Consider the following 23,469-nt stretch of genomic DNA (forward strand, 5'->3'; position numbering starts at 1 on the left):
AGTATTGGAAGTATTATGCAGTCTATGTCGTAGCTGGGAATAGTGGCACAAGCCTTTAATCCCAGCACTTGGAAGGCAGAATTGGATCTCTGTGATTTTGAAGTTAGAGCTGGTTGCCTTTAATCCCAGCTGGACTACATAAGGAGGTATAATTCAGCCACAACTGCATAGTGAGAACCTGTTTTGAAAGATAAAAAAAAAATACAAAGGGAAAAAAAGGAATTTAAAGATTTATGTGTATGAGTGTTTTGTTTGCATGTATGTTGGGTGCACCACAAGCATGCATGATGTGTAGAGGCCTGAAAAGGGTATCTGATCCTCTGGAACTGTGAGCTGCCATGTGCTTTCAATCCAATCCTGGTCTTTTGGAAGAGGATGTAATGGTCTTAATTGCTGATCCATCTCTCCAGCCTCCAAATCCATACCTTTTTTTTTGTTTTGTTATTGAAGACAGAGTCTCTTTATTATGTAGCTCTGGCTGTCCTGGAACCTGCTCTGTGGACCAGGCTAGCCTTGAACTCACATGTGCCTTGAACTCACATATACCACCACTGCCGGTGGATATTGGCTTAACAGCCATAGAATCTGTGCATAATAATAGGCCCACAGTTTTTATAATCTCCATTTGAAAGTATCAACTATGGGAACTCTATGGAAACGCACAGAACACACTGAGAATTCCAAGAGCAATAATGATAATAATTCCAAGAGCATCAGGCCTGACGTCGGGGTATAGGTCTTGTCAAGATTCCGCTCAATTGTGGAATTTATCTTCCATGGTCTCACATAGGATCTGTGGGACAAAGTCAGATAGATCCTCCTGATGCTTCTTCACTTTGCCTGGTGATATTAGGCAAGTCATTTATTCCGAGTTACACTTTCCTCAGCTCTAAAATTAAGAAATCGAGTTAGATGACCTCTGGTCAGTCCAGTGTTCGCTGAAAGGCTTTTAAAAAAATTACCTCACATATAATACAATGCTTTTTTGATTCTTGCCGAATTTATTTTGAACAGAAATCCAAAGGAAAACTAGCGAGTTTCTTCTTAACGAGTACTGTAATTTCTGATACATTTGTGCGAAATGCATTCTTTCACTCTGGCATTTTCTAGGGTTTATGTGTCAAGCATAGTACTACCGAGCTTTTTCGATGACACAGGGTAGAATTAAGTATTAACAAAGTTATCAGGCAGCTGTAGCCAGTGGTGGTTTGGAAAGATCAATTCTTCCCTTCACTTTCCGCTCCAGATTTGGAAGCAGCCAATAAACACACAGGAATTCACGTTGATTACAGAAAACTACGGATCCCAGAAGTCAATGCGCTGGGGCGGGGCTTACTGGTATTTCTAGCCCCCACCCTCCCCGCCCTTAAACGCAGAACTTCATTTCCCAGGAGCGCTTTGATGTTCCTCCGCTCGCGCCGACGTTCTCCCCCCGCCCCTCTGCCTGCTCGGGAGCCTCGCGCCAAGTTTGCGCGCGCGCGCGTACAGTACGTAGCATGCGAGTGACGCATAATATGTGGGCCGCTCAGGAGTCGTGGTCGCGCTGTGTGTGTGAGTGAGGGAGAGTGAGTGCGGGACCAGAGGCGGTGTGTGTGAACTGTGGCTGCTGGAGGGGTCGGGGGGAGAAGCGGCCGAGCCGCTCGCGAAGGTAAGCGGGGAGAGGAAGGAGCCGGCTCTCCGGGAGGGGCACGAGGAGACCGAGCGCGCGGCCGGCAGGGCGGGAGAGTGGGCGCCTCGCTGGGGGAGGGGCGGCACCTGCTTCGGCTGCCGGCGGCGAGGGGGCGGGCAGGACCACCCGGGAGGCTGGGCCCGGGGCCTGACAGGACTTTCCTGTTTTTGAACCCTGGCTCGGGGGCGGGGCCTCCAGGTGGTTCCTTCAGTCTTCTAAAGAAGCTTCCTTAGAGTAACTCTTCCGCCCGGAGTGGGGGGGCAGGGATGTGCTGGCCTCAGCTGAAGGAGGTGCTCGTTCAGTCCCTCTGGCCACCTCCCCGTCTGTTCCTCCCTGCCGCACGATGGACCCCCTCGCGGACTGTGTCTCCGCCTCCAGGCTCAGTCACCTGGGCGGGCTTTCCCCTCCTTCGGCCTCGTGCCACCTCCCACCGCCCTGCTCCCGGCCCGGGCTAGGGGGCGGAGCTCTCCGGGAACCCCTCCCACTTGTACAATGCGGTGCAGCGTGGTCGCGGAGCGAGGTGTGCGGGTGCCTGCCAGGCTTTTCGAGAGCTTGTTCCGAGGGCTTGGAGTTGTTTTCTGTTGGGCTTTCAGGGGCGTTCGCCTCACCCCTGTTTCTAGAAGGTGTCGGTCTGTTTCCTCTTACTGCATTGATAGCTCGCTAGTTTTTCCATTTGTTGAGGAATTAACTCTTAAGAGTGTGTGGAGTAGTGAATGACTTTTATTTTTTGTTTGTTTGTTTTTTGAGAAAGGGTTTCTCTGTGTAGCTTTGCGCCTTTCCTGGAACTCGCTTTGGAGACCAGGCTGGCCTCGAACTCTCAGAGATCCGCCTGCCTCTGCCTCCCAAGTGCTGGGATTAAAGGCAGCGTGCGCCACCACTGCCCGGCGGTAAATTACTTTTGAGTAAATGACTACGACTCGTTTAGTCTACCTCGAGTTGCCTTTTTTTTTTCCTTCTTGGAACTCTCTCTGTAGATCAGGGTGGCCTCAAACTCAAGAGATCCGCCTGCCTCTGCATCCCAAGTGCTGGGATTAAGGGCGTGCTCCCTTAATGCCTGGCATTCTTGTTTTTCATAACTCTTTCCAGGGAAGCCTTTTAACTTGACTGCATGTTTTCATTATTAATTTATTATAGCACTATCTTCCTGTTGCAAGCCCTTTGTTAATGTGGAGCGTGAGAGGTTCATTGGTAGCGTCACCTGAAGGCTTTTTCCCCTTGGATTTCCTGGCATTTACCTTTAAGGCTTTTTTATAAGCGTGTGTATTTTGACTTCAGCAGTCGTAGTATATTTCTTCCAGATGTCAAGATTTGTGTTTGTATGTAGCAGTATTTCGTTAACCATTTTCTAGTGGGAATATATTTTTTGTGTGTTAAGGTAATTTGAGGAATTTTTCACATTTCTTGAGCATAATATTTTACTGTTACATTGTCGTTGTTCAGTTGTTAAATTTAATAAAATGTAATAAAACGAACTCCGTGTTAAATTGAAGTCATTGGAGTTGGTTTATTACCACTGTATTGTTTTTGTAAAGCAGATAGTCATGGACAGTAATAAAGTTATATATGATCACGTGGCAGAGTGTTGAGTTTTTGCTTAAAGTTGTAAATTAGAAATTTCCCCCTTTCCCCTTCTAGTGGGGATTGACCCAGGACCTCTCTTCCCCCTCCCTTAAGTCTTTTGAAATAGAATCTGTGTAACCCAGGCTGGCCTCCCACTATACCTCACTCAGCTTTTTAGGTGTTGTGATACAGATGTGTACCATAGGCTCCAGGTGGCAGGCCTGCCTCCCTGCTTTCCTTCCTTTTTCCCCCCTCTCTCTCCCTCCCTCCCTTCCTGCCTATCTTCCTCCCTCCCTCCTTCCCTTCCTCTCTCCCTTCCTTTCTTACTTCGTGCTAGGAATTGAATTTAGGGCCTCAGGGACAGGCTCTACCATTTAGCTACACCTCTCAGCTCCTTTTAAGTAAGGGTTGCAACTCTCCTAAAGGAATACTGTTTCCCACCTTTTCTCTTTGCCTCAGGATTTATTTTAACATGGACTTATCTTAGATATGGGGCAGTTTTTGCTGAAATAGCCATTAAGTATAGTGTAGGAAGAGGACCTATTTTGTGGTTCAATTTAAAAGTTGCAAAATGGTGGGGAAATGGTAGAATGGAGAAAGTGTAATAAAAACATCCTACACACAGTTACTTGCCATAATAACTCATCTATATCTTGGGCATTCTTTTCATTTTAGAGGTTTATGTATACACATTTAAATACACAGGTGGCAATTCTGCACTAAGTTTTCACTTTGATTTTTGTATCTAATTATTTGAGCTGGGTGGTGGTAGCACACACCTTTAAGTCCAACTCTCTGGGAGTCAGAGGCAGTCAGATCTCAGAGTTCAAGAGGTCAAGACCAGAAACTAACAGAGATCCTCCTGTCTCTGTATCCTGAATTTGTGTTTTGAAACAGAATCTTACAAAACAACAAATCAAAAACCCTTCTAGTAGAAAAGCTAAATTAAGTGAATACCTTTAATTTAAACAGTTAACTGCTTTCCTGTACATTTTTTTTCTCCCTGTGTTTATTTTGTGGAATTAGGTTTCTCTCTGTAGCCCTGGCTGTCCTGTAACTCACTCCATAGACCAGACTGGCCTCAAACTCAGATCTGCCTGTCTGATGGGATTAAAGACATGCACACCACCAGACTGGCTTGCTTGCTTATTTATTGATTGATTGAGGCAGAGTTTCTCTGTGTAACTTCGGAGCCTGTCCTGGATCTTGCTTTGTAAACTAGGCTGGCCTCGAACTCACAGAGCTCCACCTGGCTCTGCTTCCCGAGTGCTGGGATTAAAGGCCTGTGCCACCACAGCCCAGCCAGACTGGCTTTTTAAATATATGCTAAAGTTCAGACCCAGGGTTTTGTAATAACATGCAAATGTTCTACCACTGTCCTCGAATTGCAACCCTTGTGTGTTTCTAACTTGAATTATAAAATCTTACTATTTTAATGTCCTTGAGTTTCCCCTTCATTACAATTTTTTTTTTTGAGATAGAATTTCTCTTGTAGACCAGGCTGGCCTTGAACTCACAGATCCGTCTGCCTCTGCCTTTCAAGTGCTGGGATTAAAGGTATGTGCCTGCAAGTGCCCAGCTATTTTCTTGTTCTTTAAAAATTATTTTTCTTCAAAATATTTTTTCTTGCCGGGCGGTGGTGGCGAACGCCTTTAATCCCAGCACTCGGGAAGCAGAGGCAGGCAGATCTCTGTAAGTTCGAGGCCAGCCAGGGCTACAGAGTGAATTCCAGGAAAGGCTCCAAAGCTACAGAGAAACCCTGTCTCAAAAAATTTTCTGTAAATTGTGCTTATAGGTGGAGGAACCTTGAAAATGGTATGTTAATGCAGTAGGTATGGTGGTGCACACTTGTAATCCCAGCACTCAGGTGGCTGAAGCTGAACAATCATGAATTTGAGCTCAAGCCCAACTTACATAGTGACACACTGTCTCAAAGCAAAAATACAAAACAATAAAAACCAACAAACCACAGGCTACATGAGTGTCTTAGCGTTTCTATTGCTGTCAAGAGATCCCATGACCTTGACAACTCTGTATTATAAAGGAAAACATTTAATTGGGTAGCTTACAGTTTTGGAGGTTTAGTCCAGTATCATCATGGTGCAGGCAGGCATAGTGCTGGAGAAGGACCTGAGAGTTCTGTATCTTGATCTGCAGGCAGCAGGAGCCTGTGTCCACTTGAACATAGGAGATCTCTACAGTGATACATTTGCTTCAAAAAAGCCACACCTCTTAATAGTGCCACTCCCTATGTGGGCCAGTTACATTCAAACTACCACAATGGGCCTAGTGTGACAGGCCTAAAGGCCCAGGACTCAAAGCTGATCCAGGAATATCCAAGGCTCAGTCAAGGTCTACATTGGTGACAGAGTAAGTTTAAGGACAGCTTGGGAAACTAGACCCCTCAAAAAAACAAAACAAAACAACAACAAAAACAAGCCAGGTGATAGTGGTAGCAAAAGTCTTTAATCCTAGCACTGGGAGGCAGAGGCAGGAAGATCTCTGTGAGTTTGAGGCCAGCCTGGTCTACGGAGCTAGTTCCAGGATAGCTAAGGCTATTGAAAAAGAAACTCTGTCAGAGAAACAAAAAGATCAAAACCCAAACCAAAATATTAACAACCAAAACTAAATAACCGTAAACAAACACTGGGGAGGTAGCTCAGTGTTAGAGTGATTTCTTAATATATTTGAGACTCTAGAATTCCCAGTACTAAACAATAAAATGAATAAACCGAGGGCTAGGGATGTAACTCAGTAGTAGAGTTCTTAACACGAGAAGGCCCTGTGTTAATCCCTGTCTCTGTCAAAGAACAAAACAAAAATGCCAAACAAAAGTAAGTGAAAGCAGCGTAAAACTGTACCGCTATGTTTATTCTAGAAGACTGATTGCTTAAGGGCATTCCTTAATAGCTTTTTTTTTTTGGTTTATCAAAGCCCTGGCTGTTTTTGAACTCATTTTGTAGACTAGGCTGAACTCAGATTTAGAGATCTACTTGCCTCTGCCTCCCAAGTGTTGGAACTAAAGATGTGCATTCCCATGCCTAGCTTTTTCTTTTTGAGACAGTCCTGACTATCCTGCAACTCACAGATATATTCTTGCCTTTTGCCTCCCAAGTGCTACGTTTAAAGGCATGATGAGTTTTTTTTTCCTTAATTTTAACCTCCATTAAAAATATGGCAAAAAAAATAAGAAGGGGCTAGACTGTTCTTATGTAGTACAGCGCTTGTCTAGCATGCATTAAGCTCAGTTCAATCCTCAGCACTACACAAACCTCTGTAATGGTTATATATCTCTAATCCTACTTCTTGGGAGGTAGAAGCAGGAGGATCAGAAAATAAAAGTCATTCTTGGGTATAAAATGAGTTCAAAACAAGCCTAGACATACATATTCTGCCTTTAAAAAAAAAATTGTAAGCCTGGTGTGGTGGCTACATAGTGAGTTTTAAGTCAGCTGGAGCTACTAGTGAGAGCCTGTCTTCCCCATCCCCAAAGATTGGAAATTTACAACCCAGTGGTATTTAGTAGATTCACAATTGATGGCAACTATCACCTCTTTAGTTTCAGGCTCTCCCTTGCTCCCCAATTTGAAGGCAGGGTCTCTGTGTGGCCCTAGCTGGAGTAAAATATATAAACCAGGCTGGCCTCAGAGTCTGACTTATCCTTTACCTGCTACCTTCACACTTTTCTTTTTGTAGGAACTATGTTGGATATGTTTGTTTTGTTCATGTCTTACTGTTTTGACTTCTTTAGGCCAAGCCATGACTACAGTAGTGGTACATGTGGACTCCAAAGCTGAGCTCACTACCCTGCTGGAGCAGTGGGAAAAGGACCATGGCAGTGGGCAGGATATGGTACCTATCCTTACCAGGTAAGAGTAGTTTTTTCCCACACAACCTTATTTTACTTTTTATAGACACAAAATAATAATAAAAAAATGGATGTATTGGTGATAGCAAGATGGCTGAGCAGTTAAGAACGTTTGTTTCTCAACACCCATGTTGAGCTTCTTATAACTGCCTGTAATTCTAGCTCTAAGGGACCTGACGCCTCTTCTCATCTCTGTGGTACCCTAATGCATGTGCTCACGTACACAAACACACACACACACACACACACACACACACACACACAATGGTGTTGGAAGGAAATACAAGAATATTTTGACAGAATCTCTCTCTCTCTCTCTCTCTCTCTTTTTTTTTGCTTATCCTCCCCCCCCCCCCCCACACACACACACACTTGCGCCTCCCCGGAAGAATTTCTTTGTGTAGTGTTAGAGCCTGTCCTGGAACTTGCTGGCCTTGAACTCTCACAGAGATCTACCTGCCTCTGCCTCCTCATGAGTGTGGGATTAAAGGAGTGTTCCGTCACCACCACCCTGGCTCTTTTTGCTTTTTAATTTTTCTTTCTTTCTTTCTTTCTTTCTTATTTATTTTCTTTTTCTTTTCCAAGACAAGGTTTGTCTGTTTAGCCCTATTTGCCTTGGAACTCACTCTGTAGACCAGGCTGGCCTTGAACGCCAAGATTTGCCTGCCTCTGCCTCCCGAGTGATGGGATTAAAGATGTGCACCACCACCGTCCAGCACATTTTATTTTCTTACGTTTTATTTTAGGCCATTTCTCCTAATCTTCATATTTTTTTTTTAAATTAAATTTATTGTGTGAGCATGTGCCAGCTATATGTGTGGAGGTCAGAGAACTTGGAGGAATCTTTACCTGCTCCCCATCCTCACTTCACAGGCCTATAGAATGCTCCAGGCTTGCCTGCCTATCACATAAAACACTGTCTTAGAAACAGGACCAAAAAAAATCCACATCCACCTTTCTACATAGTGAGCTCCAGGACAACCAGGGTTGGTACATAGTTTGTCTTTTAAAAAAACCCAAAAAGTTAAAAAGCAGGGCTGGCTAAATGGCTTAGTGGGCAAAAGTGAATTTGTCCTCTGACTTAATGCACATACTAATAATAAAGTCTGAAGAATAAATACTGAAACTATTTTAAAAAAGATATTTGGAATTTAGCCAAAATGAATTACGAGAATGTAAATATTGGGAGAAGAGAGGTAGTTGAGTTGCTAAAGGGCCTGCAGTGTAAACATGAGGACCTGAGTTCAGATCTTTAGTATCTATGCAAACAAACCAACCCACAAAATCAACAAGGTATGAGTCTGTTTATAATCCTAATGCAGGCTGATGGAGACAAGTGAATTTCTGGAGCTCATTGGCCAGCAAGTATAGCCAGTTGGCAAAGTTCTGAGTTCAGTAAGAGATGGACACTGTGTCAGAAGATGAGATAGAGAGTTATAAAGGAATAATTTTGGGATTTGGGCTGCAAAGCTTTAGATAATATTTAAGAAAGGAAAAGTTGCTGATGTGGTGGCGTGTGCCTTTTATCCTAACACTTAGGAAGCAGAGGCAGGAGGATCTTTGAGTTTGAGGGCAGCCTGGCCTACATAGTGAGTTTCAGGACAGCCAGGGCTATGTAGCAAAAAAAGTAAAATAAATTAAAAATAAAAAATAGGAAAAGGAAAATTCAGGACTGGAGAGATGGCTGAGTGGTTAAAAGTACTGACTAGACCTGGGGTTCAATCCCCAGCAACTACATGGCTGTTCACAACTCTCTGTAATTCTAGTTAAAGGGATCTGAATCCAGCCGGTTAGTGGTGGCGCACCCCTGTAATCCCAGCACTCGGGAGGCAGAGCCAGGCGGATCTCTGTGAATTCGATGCCAGCCTGGGCTACTGAGTGAGTTCTAGGAAAGGCGCAAAAAGTTTAAAACTAAAAGAAAGGGAAATTTATGGGGCTGGAGAAATGGCCCAGTGGTTACAAGTTCATATTGCTCTTTAAGAGGACCCAAATTTGGTTCCCAACACCCATATTGGGCGGCTCACAACCACCAATAATTCCAGCTCCTGGAGATTAAACTGCTTTTCTGGCCCCATGTGCACATACCCCTACACAGGCACATACTTTTTGAAAAGTGGGAAATTAAGCTGGACTTGTTGACACATGCCTTAGGTAGAGCTCTATGAATTGAGGTTAGCCTGCTGTAGATAGTTTCAGGACATCCAAGAGACGCACATGGTGGAAGGAGAGAATTAACTCTTGGAGGTTGTTCTTTGACCTACACATATGCTGTCATGATGGGCTTGCACATACATGCATGCATACATATACAAAAAGAAAAATATAATAAAAAGTGAGGAATTTAGTTTTGTATAGCTAAATCATGTAGGTAGGTTTGACTTGGGAGGTAGATAGCATCCAGTTAGAGAGTTGTTATTATAAAAGATTAAAGGATTAAACTAAGCTTACAATCTATATATAAAATGTCTCTTAAAAAAGACCAAAATATCAGACTTGTTTAGGCTACTCAAGTAATTTTCTTGTTTTCATCAAGTGTGTAGGAATAGAACTAGGCATAGTGACACACACTTTTAATGCCATTGTTTGGCAAGCAGAGATTAGTATCATGAGTGTGAGGTCATTCTCAACTTCATAAGGAGTTAAAGCCTATCCTGGACTACATCAGATTTTGCCACAAAAGAATAAAATGGGGGGGGGGGTTGCTGAGGGAGATAGCTTAAAGTACTTGTCTTTCAAGTGTTGAGTATGATTCCCAAAACCAAGTGTTTAAAACAAGCAAACAAACAAAAAGTCAGGCCTGGTGATGTATACTTGTAATCCCAGTGCTGGGAAGGATTATAAAGAGGATCTTGCTGATCTACTTACTGATCCTGTTGGTGAGTTCCAGTCCAGTGAGAGACCCTGCCTCAAAGAAAAACCATGTGGACTACATTCCTGAGGAATACTACTTGGGATTGTCTTTTAGCCTCCACACGTATGTACACATGTACACCCATATACACAAGAATCAAAAAAAGAAGTTCATGAATAAAAAGGAATTTGATATCACAGCATGGATGTTTTTCCAGAAGGAACTTGGCATGATAAGTTTATATGATTCTATTTATGTAAAATTCTAGAACAGGCAAAACCATATCTCTAGTAAGCAAAAGCAGAAGAATGGTTACTTGGGGCCATGGTGGAGGCCTAGATGGTGGAAGGAACATAGGCTAAGAGAGAAAACGGAATGGCCCTTAAAGTAGGAATGAACTTGGGTTCATTGAATAGCAGAGGGTTATGTGTTTGAAGTTTAATAAAAGAGAATAGAAGAAGCATTCACAAACTGGTAGAAGCTAGATAATTTCAGGCTGTATAATAATACTTGGACTTAATTCAAGGAATATCGTTAGTTTCTGGAAGCTGGAGACAGAAATGTGTTAAGTAAAGCAGAGAAGTAGAACGCAGGAACTGCAAAATGGGTATTAGAAGTAGTTCAGATAGTTAAATGGTAGTGGTCTGTTTAAGGATAGCAGTGGTCAAGATTTAGAGATGATTGGAATCAGGAGATGTCTGGTAGGTAGAATTACAGGAATTGCTGAGGTAGATGAGAATGAATTTTTTTTTTTTTTTAAAGCCCAGATGCCTTGAACTTGATGTGTAGATCACAGTGGCTTCAACCTTGAAATTTAGCTTTCTGATTGCTGTGATAACAGGCTTGTGCTACCATGCCTATTTGAAAATGAAGATTTTAATGAAGACTTGTTGACTTTAAGTTTCTGAGGTGGTAGTAGTAGTGTTTTGTGATGCAAGGAAGTTTAGAAAAGAATAAGATTGAGAGTGGAAATTACGTTATGAGGTGATTATTTAGATTTTGTTATTCAGGAAAATCATGTTTTTCTGTTTTACACCATGACTATTGGTTGATTGGTGTCTATAGTACATTTTTTTGAATTTTACTTTTTTTTTTTCTAACATGGTTTCATATGGCCCACTGTGTAGCCCAAGTTGCCCTTGAATTTAAAAGCAGGCCTCCTGCCTCAACCTCCTGAGTGTTGGGATTTTGGGTGTGCACTACAATGCCTGGCATTTTTGTATGCTTGTTTAGAGCTGACTCTTTTCTTTTTGTGCTAGGATGTCAGAATTAATTGAAAAAGAAACTGAAGAATATCGTAAAGGAGATCCAGACCCATTTGATGATCGACATCCTGGTAAGATGTTATACTCTTATGTCTGAGACTTTTTAATTTTCTATTTCTTTTGAAAGAGGGTCTGCTATATTGCTCAGACAGGCCTAAAACTCTTGATTTTCCACCATACAGGCATGGACTACTGTGCCCATGTATTCCTTTTTTCTTACAAAAGAAAATCGTTGGGCTTTGCCTCTACCTCCCCAGTGCTGGGATTAAAGGCGTGCACCACCACTGCCTGGCTTAATAATCTACTCTTTTATCCTTTCATTTCTGTACCCTATCCCCCTTTTTTCCTTTAGAAAGAGATCTTTGAATTTAACTCTGTTTAGCTTTTTTCTTGACTAGGACCAATAACAATTTGTAACCAACCCCCCTTTAATGATAATAAACATCCATTAACCCCCCCTCCCCTTTTTTTTTTTTTTTTTGTGAATGTGGGCATAGTTCTTTAGACTACTTCCTGTTTAGGGGTCCTGTTAATCTTTGGACTGTGAGAAAATTTAGGATAATGGTTAAGTCTCTGCTGCAGTATTCTGGGAGGCTGGATCATCCCAGTAAGTATCCTTGAAAGCTGTTCTAGGTGCTGGACTATTTGGACCATCTGTTTTTACTTGTGTCTGGTCCCCTTGCTGTGAAAATACATAAACTTTTAAAGGTAACATACATATCTGTATTTTTTGTTTGTTTGTTTTTTTTTTAAAGATTTTTTTTTTTTTTTAATTACGTATACATCATATGTTACTGCAGGCCAGAAGAGGGCACCAGATCTCATTACAGATGGTTGTGAGCCACCATGTGGTTGCTGGGAATTGAACTCAGGACCTCTGGAGGAGCAGTCATTGCTCTTAACCTCTGAGCCATCTCTTCAGCCCTGTTTTTGTTTTCTTTGAGACAGGGTTTCTCTGTGTAGTTTTGGTTCCTGTCCTGGATCTCACTCTGTAGACCAGGCCAGAGATCTGCCTGGCTCTGCCTTCCATTGCTGGGATTAAAGGCGTGTGCACCACCACTACCACCTGGCTGTATATCTGTATTAATACAAGTATAGGCTGTGTATTTTACACAAGTCAGCCAAAGATGATATTTTTGTTATATGTTTAAGCAAGTAAAATATACATCTTGTGTCTTGTAGTTCTTCTAGGTGCTCTCCCTTGGTTCCCTGAGAGCCTAGTCTCATGGCAGAGGTATGTTTACCACCAGATCTGGGAGCCATGTTTACTGCCCCAACTCAGGGAAGTTTTTGGGTCTGTGCTGGCTGTTACCCAGCAGTGTGTCGCCAGCTGCTTATAAACACCATTTAGTTTTTGGCAACAGGGCCTTAAAAAAAAAGCCACCCTTTATTGCTGCTAGCATTGAGCCAGGAAATCTGTCATGTCTCTGCTCATTGTCAGCAAACAGAGCTCATTGGAGAAAAGGCAATTACCAAGAAGCTGCGTTTGATTTCATCTGTCGGCAACTCTATCACTCTGCCTTTCTTCATTCCAGCATCCTCAGTTTGATTTTCCTGGCTAACTTTGTCCTGCCTTGCTATAGGCCAGTCAGCTTCTTTATTAACCTGTGAGAGTAATACATATTCACAGGGTACAGAAGGATTATTCCACAGCGTGTATTTTCATGTACATGTTAGTATGTGAGTGCACTTTTTTGTTGGTTTGTGTGCAGTAGAGGCCAGAGGTCACCTTAAGATATTGTCCCTTAGGAGCTATCCATCTAGTTCTTAGGGGTCTCTTGCTGGGACTTAGGGCTCTCAGTTTGGTCTAGTGGGATTTCAAGTGTGCACCACCATGCCTGGCTTTTTACGTGGGTTTCAGGGATCAACTCAGGTCCTCATGTTTGTGTGGTAAGTACTTTAGTGACTAATCAATCTATCCACCCAGCCCCTAGAGAATGATTTTTCTATTGTTGCTACTTTTTTTTTTTTGAGGCAAGATCTCACTATGTAACTCTAGATGGGTGTGTAAAGTTTGCCTCATAGAGCTATTCCTGCCTCTGCCTCCCAAGTGCTGGGATTAAAGATGTGTGCCTCTATGTCTAGTCCTAAAAATGTTTCTTACTAAATTTACTCAAAAGGATCTTGTCTTTGTTTCTGTTTATTTTTGCTGACACTTTATTAGTTATATTTATAAGAACCCAGATGTTAATTCTATAGGTCTGATTTGTTTGACAGGATTACCTATTCCTTTGTGCCTCCCTCTTCTTTTGGTAGGTCGAGCTGATCCAGAGTGTATGCTGGGCCACTTGCTGAGAATACTCTTCAAGAATGATGATTTCATGAATGCAGTAGGTTTGCTTTTTCTTTCGTGTAATTATCAGAAGATAATCATACATTTGATTATTTGTTTTCTGTCACCTAAAATTTTGATAAAGTTGAGAATAGAATGGTTAGATTTTTTTTTCAATTTGGTTATTGAAAAAGTAATCAAGCTGCTTTTTTGACAAAGTTCTGGGTGTGATGAAATTATTTTCTGTTTGGAGGTAGAAAATGATGGGAACCAGTGTGATAGTTTATGTATGTAAGCAATTTTAGCACTTGGCAGGCTGAGGGAGGAGATGTAGTGCAGATTCAGCTATGTAAGAATCTATTTCAAAATACACCTCCTCCCCCCAAGATGGCTCAGCGATTAAGAGCACTGGCTGCTTTCCCAGAGGACTCAGGTTCAATTCCCAGCACCCACATGGCAGCTCACAACTGTCTCTAACTCCAATTCCAGGGGATCTGGCCTTTGTACCAACGCACATAAAATAAAGTTAAATTATTAAAAAAAAAAAGCCATGGTGTCAGTGCAATCAATTTAAGGATGTTGTTAACTTATTTTAATAATAAAGTAAGTTTATAAAATAGGTTTAATAATTAATTTTGATTGGATTGAATTCCAGAACAAATAGTACTCCTTTATATATTTATTAAAAATTGCAAGTATTAACACTTATTTATACGAGTTGATTAGATTCCTTTTAACATTTCTCTCTCCCTATGTATATGTATGGTACATTGATCATGGCTAACCACTTTTCTTTAACCCCCCCCCTTTGTTTTCCTTTCCAGCTGGTGAATGCGTATGTGATGACAAGTAGAGAGCCCCCTTTAAATACTGCAGCTTGCAGACTGCTACTGGACATCATGCCAGGTCTAGAAACTGCAGTTGTCTTTCAAGAAAAGGTACTTGATAGAAGAAAAGTCATTGTGTTTTTAAATCGAGTGGATTGAATTTTTGGATTTGTTTGTTACTATAGTGAATATTATTTTTATCTTACTCAGTTAATAATGTGTGCTCTAGTTAGAAGACAAATTCAAAAACTAGTTATTTGAATTAGGTGGTATGCAGCTGTTATCTCAGCCTAGGGATGGTTGAAGTAGGATCAAGAGCTCAAAGTCATCTTTTGCTAATTTAGAGTTCAAGGCCACCCTGGTCTACATAAGATCCTATCTCCGCCAGGTGGTGGTGGCGCACACCTTTAATCCCAGTACTTGGGAGGCAGAGCCAGCTGGATCTCTGTGAGTTCGATGCCAGCCTGGTCTATAGAGCGAGATCTAGGACAGGCAGCAAAAACTACATGGAGAAATCCTGTCTCCAAAAAAAAAAAAAAAAAAGATCCTATCTCCAAATGCAACAAAAGTATGTTATTTGGATAGCTACCTGCTGTATGGGTGAAATAATATTTTTTGGAATCTTAAGATCAGGTTTTAAAAAGTGTATTATGATTTCATTTAAGTTTTTGCTCCTTTTCTTCCTTTGTGGTAATGGAGATTAAACTTAGTTACTCTTTTTTTTTTTAAAAGATTTATTTATTTATTATGTATACAGTGTTCTGCCTGCATGCCAGAAGAGGGCACCAGATCTCATTACAGATGGTTGTGAGCCACCATGTGGTTGCTGGGAATTGAACTCAGGACCTCTGAAAGAGTAGTCAGTGCTCTTAACCTCTGAGCCATCTCTCCAGCCCCAAACTTATTTACTCTTATGAACAACACTGGAATACAGTTTTTAAATGTGTGTGCGTATACATGTGCACATGTGTAGGCATGGGCTTGTACATGCACTTCAAGGCCGAAAGAGGCTATCAGTGGCCTGCAATTCACTGTCCACCTATTCTTTGAGGCAGTCTTCATTGAACCATTTTCTCTCCTGGGCTAGAAGCCCGGTGGCCAACAGTCCTCTTTTTCTTTACTCCCCTGAAGTTGTTAGGGTATGTGTGGGATCCTAGCTTGTTATGTGGGTGCTGGGATCTGAACTTTGGTCCTGTTGCTTTGCTTGTGCAGCAAGCTCTCTTTAACAACTGAACCATCGTTCACTTAAATAGACATTAACTTTTTTGTCATGAGATAGAAATGTTGGCTTATAATTTTAGTTATGAAAATGGCCTTTTCTGAATTGTGCTATTTCTTGTCCTTTACTATAGGAAGGAATTGTTGAAAATCTTTTCAAATGGGCCCGAGAGGCTGATCAGCCACTGAGGACATATTCTACTGGACTGTTAGGAGGTGCTATGGAAAATCAAGATATTGCTGCCAACTACAGAGATGAAAATTCACAGTTGGTAAGGACCATCTAAGCATGAATTGTTGCCCACTTGCTACCTGAATATCAAAAACTTGTACTATAACATAGTTATATCAGCACTTTAGGATTTATTTCCATAGTGAAGAGTTTTGATTTTACTTTTCTTTCTTTTTTTTTTTTAAGATTTATTTATTATATATTCAGTGTTCTGCCTGTATGTATGCCTGCAGACCAGAAGAGGGCATCAGATCTTATTACAGATGGTTGTGAGCCACCATGTGGTTGCTGGGAATTGAACTCTCAGAACCTTTGGAAGAGCAGTCAGTGCTCTTAACCTCTGAGCCATCTCTCCAGCCCTGATTGTACTTTTCTTTTTTTACATTAAAACTTTTTTTATCTTGTCAGGATCATGACCTATAAACCTATGTCCTGTTCTCATTTCTCTCCATAATCTTTGTGTTTTGAAGATTTTGAAATATGTAGCAAAGGTGAAAGAATTTTAGTTAATATTTGAATCTGTACCAGTTGAATGAATTATTAGCCTTTTTTTTTTTTTTTTTTTGGTTTTTCGAGACAGAGTTTCTCTAGAACTCACAGAGATCCGCCTGGCTTTGCCTCCTGAGTGCTGGGATTAAAGGCGTGTGCCACCAACACCCAGCCAGTTGTTAACATTTTATCAGACTCAGTTTACTCATCTCCCTTTCATTTATCCACTTTAACTTTTAAAAGAAATGCAATTCATACTGAAATCCAGATACAAACCCTTTCTTTAACGTAGTATCACTTTTATTTCTTTGCTATTCTTTTTTTTTAATTTTTAAAAATTTTTTTCTTTTAGTTTGTGTGTTTTCTTTTTTTTAAGAAAGACACCTTTTTTTTTTGTTGTTGTTGTTGTTGTTTGTTTTTTGTATGCCTAGGTTGGTCTTGAACTCACTCTGTAGCTCTGGCTGGCTTCAGACTTGCAACAGTCCTTCTGCTTCAGTTTCCCAAGTGCTGAAGTTATAGGCATGCACCATCGCACTCAAGTAAACACAGAACCAGTTTTTAATATTGGCCCCAGAAATAAGTTCTAAAAACTGTAAAAGACAAACCTGGAAATTAGGTTATATAGTTGCTAGTGACACAATGTATAGTCAGTAAGTTTTTGAAATCTTTAAGTTTGACTTTTTTTTTTTGAGCTGAGGATCGAACCCAGGGCCTTGCACTTGCTAGGCAAGCGCTCTACCACTGAGCTAAATCCCCAACCTTAGTTTTGATTTTTAAAGCCAATTAAAAAAATCTAGTTTTTGGTTTTTTTTTTAGGTGTGATGCATAGCCCAGTCTATCTTGGCCCAAACTGACCACTTTGTAAATGGTGTGTTTTATGTGCAAATCTTCTGGTTTTGTGTTTCTAGGGAAAAACACACATTATATATATTTAAACTTAGACTTGTTTTTGGGTTTTTTTGACACAGGGTTTCTCTGTAACAGCTCTGGCTGTCCTGTAACTTGCTCTGTAGATCAGGCTGGCCTTGAACCTTGAACTCACAGAGATGCATCTGCCTCCTGAGTGCTGGGATTAAAGGTGTGAGCTATCATGCCTGGCTTAAAATACACTTTTAGCCTTAGCTTATTTCATCAAAATATAGGAATTGAATCAACTAATTTATCAGATCTTTACTATTCCCAGACATTGAGCTAACTGTGTGAGTATTGAGTTCTCTTTAATAGGGAAGTAATATATAATGAGCTGTTTGTGGTGGCATGTGCCTACAGATCTTAGCATTTGAGAGGTAAAGGAAGAGTGAGACTCTGCCTCATAAAACAAACCAAAAGAAAAGAATTATTTAGTTAGAATCATGTAAATAAAAATTTCAGAATAAGTAGCTCCTTTACTCAAATATCTGTTGCTAGGTGGCAATAGTGCTTCGCAGACTGAGAGAGCTACAACTTCAGGAAGTGGCTTTGCGCCAGGAAAATAAGCGGCCTAGTCCTCGGAAGCTTTCATCGGAGCCGCTTTTGCCTCTGGATGAGGAAGCTGTGGATATGGACTATGGTGACATGGCAGTAGATGTTGTGGATGGAGAGCAAGAAGCTTCTAGAGATATGGACATCTCCTTTCGTCTGGACTCAAGTCACAAGACCAGTAGTAGAGTGAACTCAGCAACTAAGCCCGAGGAAGCTTCAGGATTCAAGAAGAACAAGTCTACAAAGCATGGTGACAGAGAGAACTTTAGGAAGGCCAAGCAGAAGTTGGGTTTCTCATCTTCTGACCCAGATCGCGTGTTTGTTGAGCTATCTAATAGCAGCTGGTCAGAAATGTCCCCCTGGGTGATTGGCACCAATTATACCCTCTATCCTATGACTCCCGCTATTGAACAGCGACTTATTCTCCAGTATCTGACCCCTCTAGGAGAGTATCAGGAGGTAAGTTTTTGCGATAAGGTACTGTGTACATTTTGGGTCTATTATGTTTATCTCTAGGGCATTTTATGGTTATATCTTAGCCACTGACATACTCTTAACTCCATTCCAGAAAGGTCTATATTTCAAATAAATAAGGTTTTATGCAGGACACTCCTGATAAAGGTTAGTTTGATCAAAATGTATTCATATAAACATGGTATATGAACATAGGTCTTAGGGTTTCTAATGCTGTGAAGAGAAACCATGACCACGGCGACTCCTATAAAGGAAAACATTTAATTGGGGCAGGTTTATAGTTTCAGAGGTTTAGTTCATTATCATCATGACAAGAAACATGGTGGCATGTAGGCAGACATGGTGCTGGAGAAGGAGCCCAGAGTTCTGCATCTGGATTGACAGGCGGCATGAAGTGAACTGGTTTGAGCTTCTGAGACCTCACAGCCCACTCCCTTCTAGTCCACTTCCTATGAACCAAGTAGTCAAACACATGAGTCTGTGGAAGAACATTCCTATTCAAACTACCATAACATATGAACATATTCTTCAGGTGGGGCTGGGGGGGGTGGTTCAATTTTTTAAAATATTCTTTTAACTTTCTTTTTATTCTTTGTGGTTTCATTTCTTTAATATTTTCCTTCATAAAATACACATAAAATAAATTTCACAGGGAATGTGAAAAAGCCACAATTTAAGACTTTTTTTCTGGTTCTCATTTCAGTTACTTCCAATATTCATGCAACTTGGATCACGAGAATTGATGATGTTTTATATTGATCTGAAACAGACTAATGATGTCCTGCTTACTTTTGAGGCACTCAAGGTAAAGTTTTGGTTTTTTTTTTTTTTTTTTTTTTTTTTGGAGACAGGGTTTCTCCATGAGTTTTGGTGCCTGTCCTGGATCTTTCTCTGTAGACCAGACTGGCCTCGAACTCATAGACATCCACATGGCTCTGCCTCTCGAGTGCTGGGATTAAAGGCGTGTGTCATCTGCCGCCTGGGAAGGTAAAGTTCTTAAAAAAAATATTAGGTCACTGAGCATTTTGTTACTACTTGATGTTTATGAAACTTATGTTAAATGCAGTTAGTACAGCCGTACTGGCCAACCATACATGATTTTTCAGTACTTCAAAATATAGTGTCTCTGAAGAACTGAAGTTCATTTATTTACTTGTGAGACAGGGTCTCAGTCTGTGGCACAGGTTAACCTGGAGCTCATTAGACCAGGTTGGCCTCAAGCTTGCAGCAGTCCTCTTGCCTCAGCCTCTTTCATTTTGAGATTACATTTGTGAATTACTACAGGCCTGGCTTTAAATTTTAGTTAATTTTGATTAAGTTAATCTCATGACACCAGTGTCTACTGCATCAAACAGTAGTACAGTTATAAAGTATGTTGAAGTGGAATTCAAAATGGGTAAGTTTGTCTTTCAGTCCCTAGACATTTTAAGTTTAAGTGAGATCAGACAGAATTGGAGTAATCTGTGGGTGTGGGCTGTATCTTTCTGTCTGTGTCTGTTTAAAGAGTACCCTAGGGTTGGGGATTTAGCTCAGTGGTAGAGCGCTTGCTAGGCCCTGGGTTTGATCCTCAGCTCAAAAAAAAAAGTGTACTCTAGTTATGTCTTGAATAGTGAAATGGCACTGGAGGTTGGAGCTGTGTCCAGTGGCCCAGAAATACTGCATTCAGTTACAACATTGATTTTTGAACAAGGTGCAATTTGATAGTGGCTTTGGGTGTTTGCTCACTCTCCTTGGAATTGCAATTGCTATTATCATTCTTCTGTTCCTTTAGAAAGTTATGAAAGGGACAAAAGATAATGAAATTTGTATGAACAAGGAAAAAAATCCTTAGGGGAAAATGGAGCTGATCAGCTGTTAAAATACCTAGTTTTGTTTCCAGAACCTGTATTTGGCAGCTCATAACTGCTTATAACTCCAGCTCCAGGTTATCTGATGTTCTCCTTGGGCACCCACATGCTATCTTGTGTACATATTCATTTCTCTCTCTCTCTCTTGGTATATCATTTTGTTCAAAAGGAATTTTCAAGCTGTGTAAGAGAAGGGAACAGAAAGGAATGGTCAAATAGAAACAAAATAGTTTTAAAAGAAAATTGAGGCTTGGTATGGTGCTGTACCATACCAGTACTCAGGAGGCAGAGGCAGGCAGATTTCTGAGTTTGAGGCTAGCCTGGTCTACAGAGCAAGTTCCAGGCCCAGATTGTCAGAAAAGAAAGAAAACAGACAGGATCTGCTCACAGTGTGAGGTCAAGTGGGTTTGTACGTGATAAGGACCCGAAGAAAACTAGGTTTCTTGCTTATTCTATTTCTCCACCTTTTGTGATGGTGAATTGTCATGGTGGTATGGTAGTGACATTATGAAAAAACCATTCATGTGGCACAACTTACTTAGGATACAGGAGGGGGAGCTGTGGTTCTCCTGAGGCCCTGTCTGGAGGCTCTTGGGTTCAGAAATATGAAGAACACCCCACTTTTCTTGGACTCCCTGACCTTAAAATGAAATTAACAAAACTTAAACGTTAAAAATTTGACTGGGTGTTGTGGTGCATGTTTGTAATCCTGGCTATGGGGAGGCAGTGGGTTCAAGGCCAGTTGATACCGTACCTAGGGCCAGTGAGATGGTTCTGTGGGTTAGGTCACTTGTTGCCACACCTGATGACTGGAGTTTGATCTCTGGAAACCCCATGGTGGAAGGAGAAAACCTTGCTAGTTGTCCTGTGACCTGCACATGTAACACCATAGCCACCCATATAAATAAATACAATAAAGTATCTAAATTTTTTGCTTGTTTTTTGTCTTTTTGAGACAGGGTTTCTCTGTGTAGCCCCAGCTGTTCTAGAACTTACTCTGTTAGGAGATCTGCCTGCCTCTGCCTCCTGAGTGCTAGATTAAAGGCATTTGCCACCACTGCTTGGCCGAAGATTTACTTTCTTAAAAATGCATTCTTGTACCACTTTTGATTCTTTGCTTAAGGTTCTTCTTTGGGAGTCTGTAATTCCAGCATTTGAGAGGTGGAGTCCAGCTTGGGACACATAGTAAAACTTTGTCTCAAAAAGTTTTTTTTATTGTTTGGGGCTATACTGAAAATAAATGTAAAAGAAAATTTTCTGGACTTCATAAAGTCAGTGACTAAATTTGGATTAGAACACTGAGCTGATTATGGAGGAAGAATTAAATTGGCAAGGTTAGCAAAAGCCTGCTCAGGAAACAAAATAAAGATTGTAAAATTGTGCCATTGCTTATAGCAGGTTTATCATTATCACCCTTTCTGTGGGTACTAGGGATTAACCTAGGGCCTTGAGGATGCTATGCAAGCATTCTACTAGGAATCGGCATCTTTAACTAATCGGCTCTTTAACTTTTCAATTTTGAGACATAGTCATATTAGTTTTCTTAGGTTAGACTTCAAGTTGTTCTCCTGTCTTAGCCTACTAAGGTGCTAAGATTATAGGCATGTCTTGCTGCACAGAGATTACTTTTGTTTGTTTGACTTTTATTTTTTAATTTTTTAAATGGAAGGCGGGTTTACAGTTTAAAGGGATAAAATATAGTCCATCATGTAGGGAAGGCAAGGCAGCTCCATGGTAAAAGGAATATATAGCTGGGACTTTTTATCTCCTCACATCTTGGCAAAAGAAAAGGTAGAGTTTTTTGTTTCTTTGTTTTGTTTTGTTTTTTAAAAGAAAAAAACAGGTTTTATTGGTTTATTTCATACCCTTACAAGGAATGACAGTAACAGAATATTGCAGACAACCCTGTCTTGTTTGTAACCTACAACAAAATATTTGGTGTGTTGAAGGTGTAGCTCACTGGTTTATCTCATGTTAGCAGGTCCCTGGGTTCTATTCCTACTCTGCCTCTCTACCCCATAGGTCCTTGGAAGATGAACACCATTTGTGTTCGGAAGGAAAGGAGGGACTTTTTAAGACTTTGTTTTTCTTTTCCTTCTGTTTCTCTCTCTGTCTCTGTCTCTCTTTTTGGGTTTCTGAGACAGTGTTTCTCTGTGTAGCTTTGGTTGTCCTAGAACTTGCTCTGTAGACCAGGCTGGCCTCGAACTCAAAGAGATCAGCCTTTCTCTGCCTATAGAGTGCTGGAATTAAAGGCGTGCACTACCACTGCCTGGCTCGGCCCTTTTTCTTTTTTCTTTCTCCCGTCTTTCTTTTTCCCCTTTTCCTTTCCCTCTACTCTAGCTTTTCTTTTGTGAGAGGGTGGTTCTATACATAGATGACTCTATAGAAGCTGATGTTACGTTAAGAGATTTGTGATGTTTTTGATTATTCCACTGTAACTTGTGTCCTTACATTTTAGCACCTAGCATCTCTCCTGCTCCATAACAAATTTGCTACAGAATTTGTTGCTCATGGTGGAGTTCAGAAATTACTGGAAATTCCTCGTCCTTCTATGGCTGCAACTGGTGTATCCATGTGCTTGTATTACCTGTCCTACAACCAGGATGCTATGGAGAGAGTAAGTCTAGTCCATTCTTGTGATGAGAATGGGATTTGATGGGGACTATCTTTAAAATAGCACATTCCCAGATCAGCTTTTGGATAAGAAGAAATGAACAATTGAAAGATGAAATTCTTAGGAAAGATATGAGGGAATGTGAATGTTTATCTTCATAAAGCATCCTAAAATGTAAAATTGTTTAGAAAAATTTGACCCTGCTGAGAAAGTGTAGGATAGATGTTCCATAAACTTTATTTGCTTTCTTTGATTTCTGTAGCATTATTAGTAGAGCTGTATTTTCATATATGTATACACACACACACACACACACACACACACACACACACACGCACACGCACATATATTTTGCTGTATTATATTTTAAAGTCAGCTTATTGTAAAAACAGGTGATGCTTTATATATGTTAAATAATTTGTGATGGAGATAGTAAACTAATTTCAGATGTTCTCATTCTTAGTTTGAGTCTTTTGTTTTTCCATTAAGTCTTTTATGTTAGTGATCATTTTTTAAAAAAAGTGAGTGGGTTTTACATTTGAAAAGTGATGGTTCGGGCTGGAGAGATGGCTCAGAGGTTAAGAGCACTGACTGCTCTTCCAGAGGTCCTGAGTTCAATTCCCAGCAACCACATGGTGGCTCACAACCATCTACAATGAGATTTGGTGCCCTCTTCTGACCTGCTGTCATACAGGCTGTATACATAATAAATAAATAAATAAATCAATCTTAAATGAAAAGAAAAGTGATATTTCCCTTGGGTATCTCTAGGAGCTCGAGTGTTTACTTTGTCTTTGCTCATTTATTAAGATAACTGTAATA

The 23,469-nt window shown here is 40.8% G+C and overlaps 1 protein-coding gene across 2 annotated transcripts in view; it reads left to right on the forward strand.

Moving 5' to 3' along the window:
- Window positions 1-1,514: 1,514 nt before the first annotated feature.
- Dcaf1 (DDB1 and CUL4 associated factor 1) overlaps window positions 1,515-23,469 on the forward strand; it is a 61,455-nt gene continuing 39,500 nt past the window's right edge. For both annotated transcript variants that reach the window (XM_036192240.1, XM_036192241.1), the window contains exons 1-9: window positions 1,515-1,648; window positions 6,981-7,098; window positions 11,208-11,284; window positions 13,470-13,543; window positions 14,310-14,423; window positions 15,665-15,802; window positions 17,659-18,171; window positions 18,890-18,991; window positions 22,492-22,650. In XM_036192240.1, coding sequence (XP_036048133.1) covers window positions 6,989-7,098; window positions 11,208-11,284; window positions 13,470-13,543; window positions 14,310-14,423; window positions 15,665-15,802; window positions 17,659-18,171; window positions 18,890-18,991; window positions 22,492-22,650 — 1,287 coding nt within the window. In that variant the 5' untranslated portion in view covers window positions 1,515-1,648; window positions 6,981-6,988. The remainder of the gene's footprint in view (window positions 1,649-6,980; window positions 7,099-11,207; window positions 11,285-13,469; window positions 13,544-14,309; window positions 14,424-15,664; window positions 15,803-17,658; window positions 18,172-18,889; window positions 18,992-22,491; window positions 22,651-23,469) is intronic.

This window comes from Onychomys torridus, chromosome 7 (genome assembly GCF_903995425.1).
Source record: "Onychomys torridus chromosome 7, mOncTor1.1, whole genome shotgun sequence".
In the NCBI taxonomy this organism is placed as follows: Eukaryota; Metazoa; Chordata; class Mammalia; order Rodentia; family Cricetidae; genus Onychomys; species Onychomys torridus.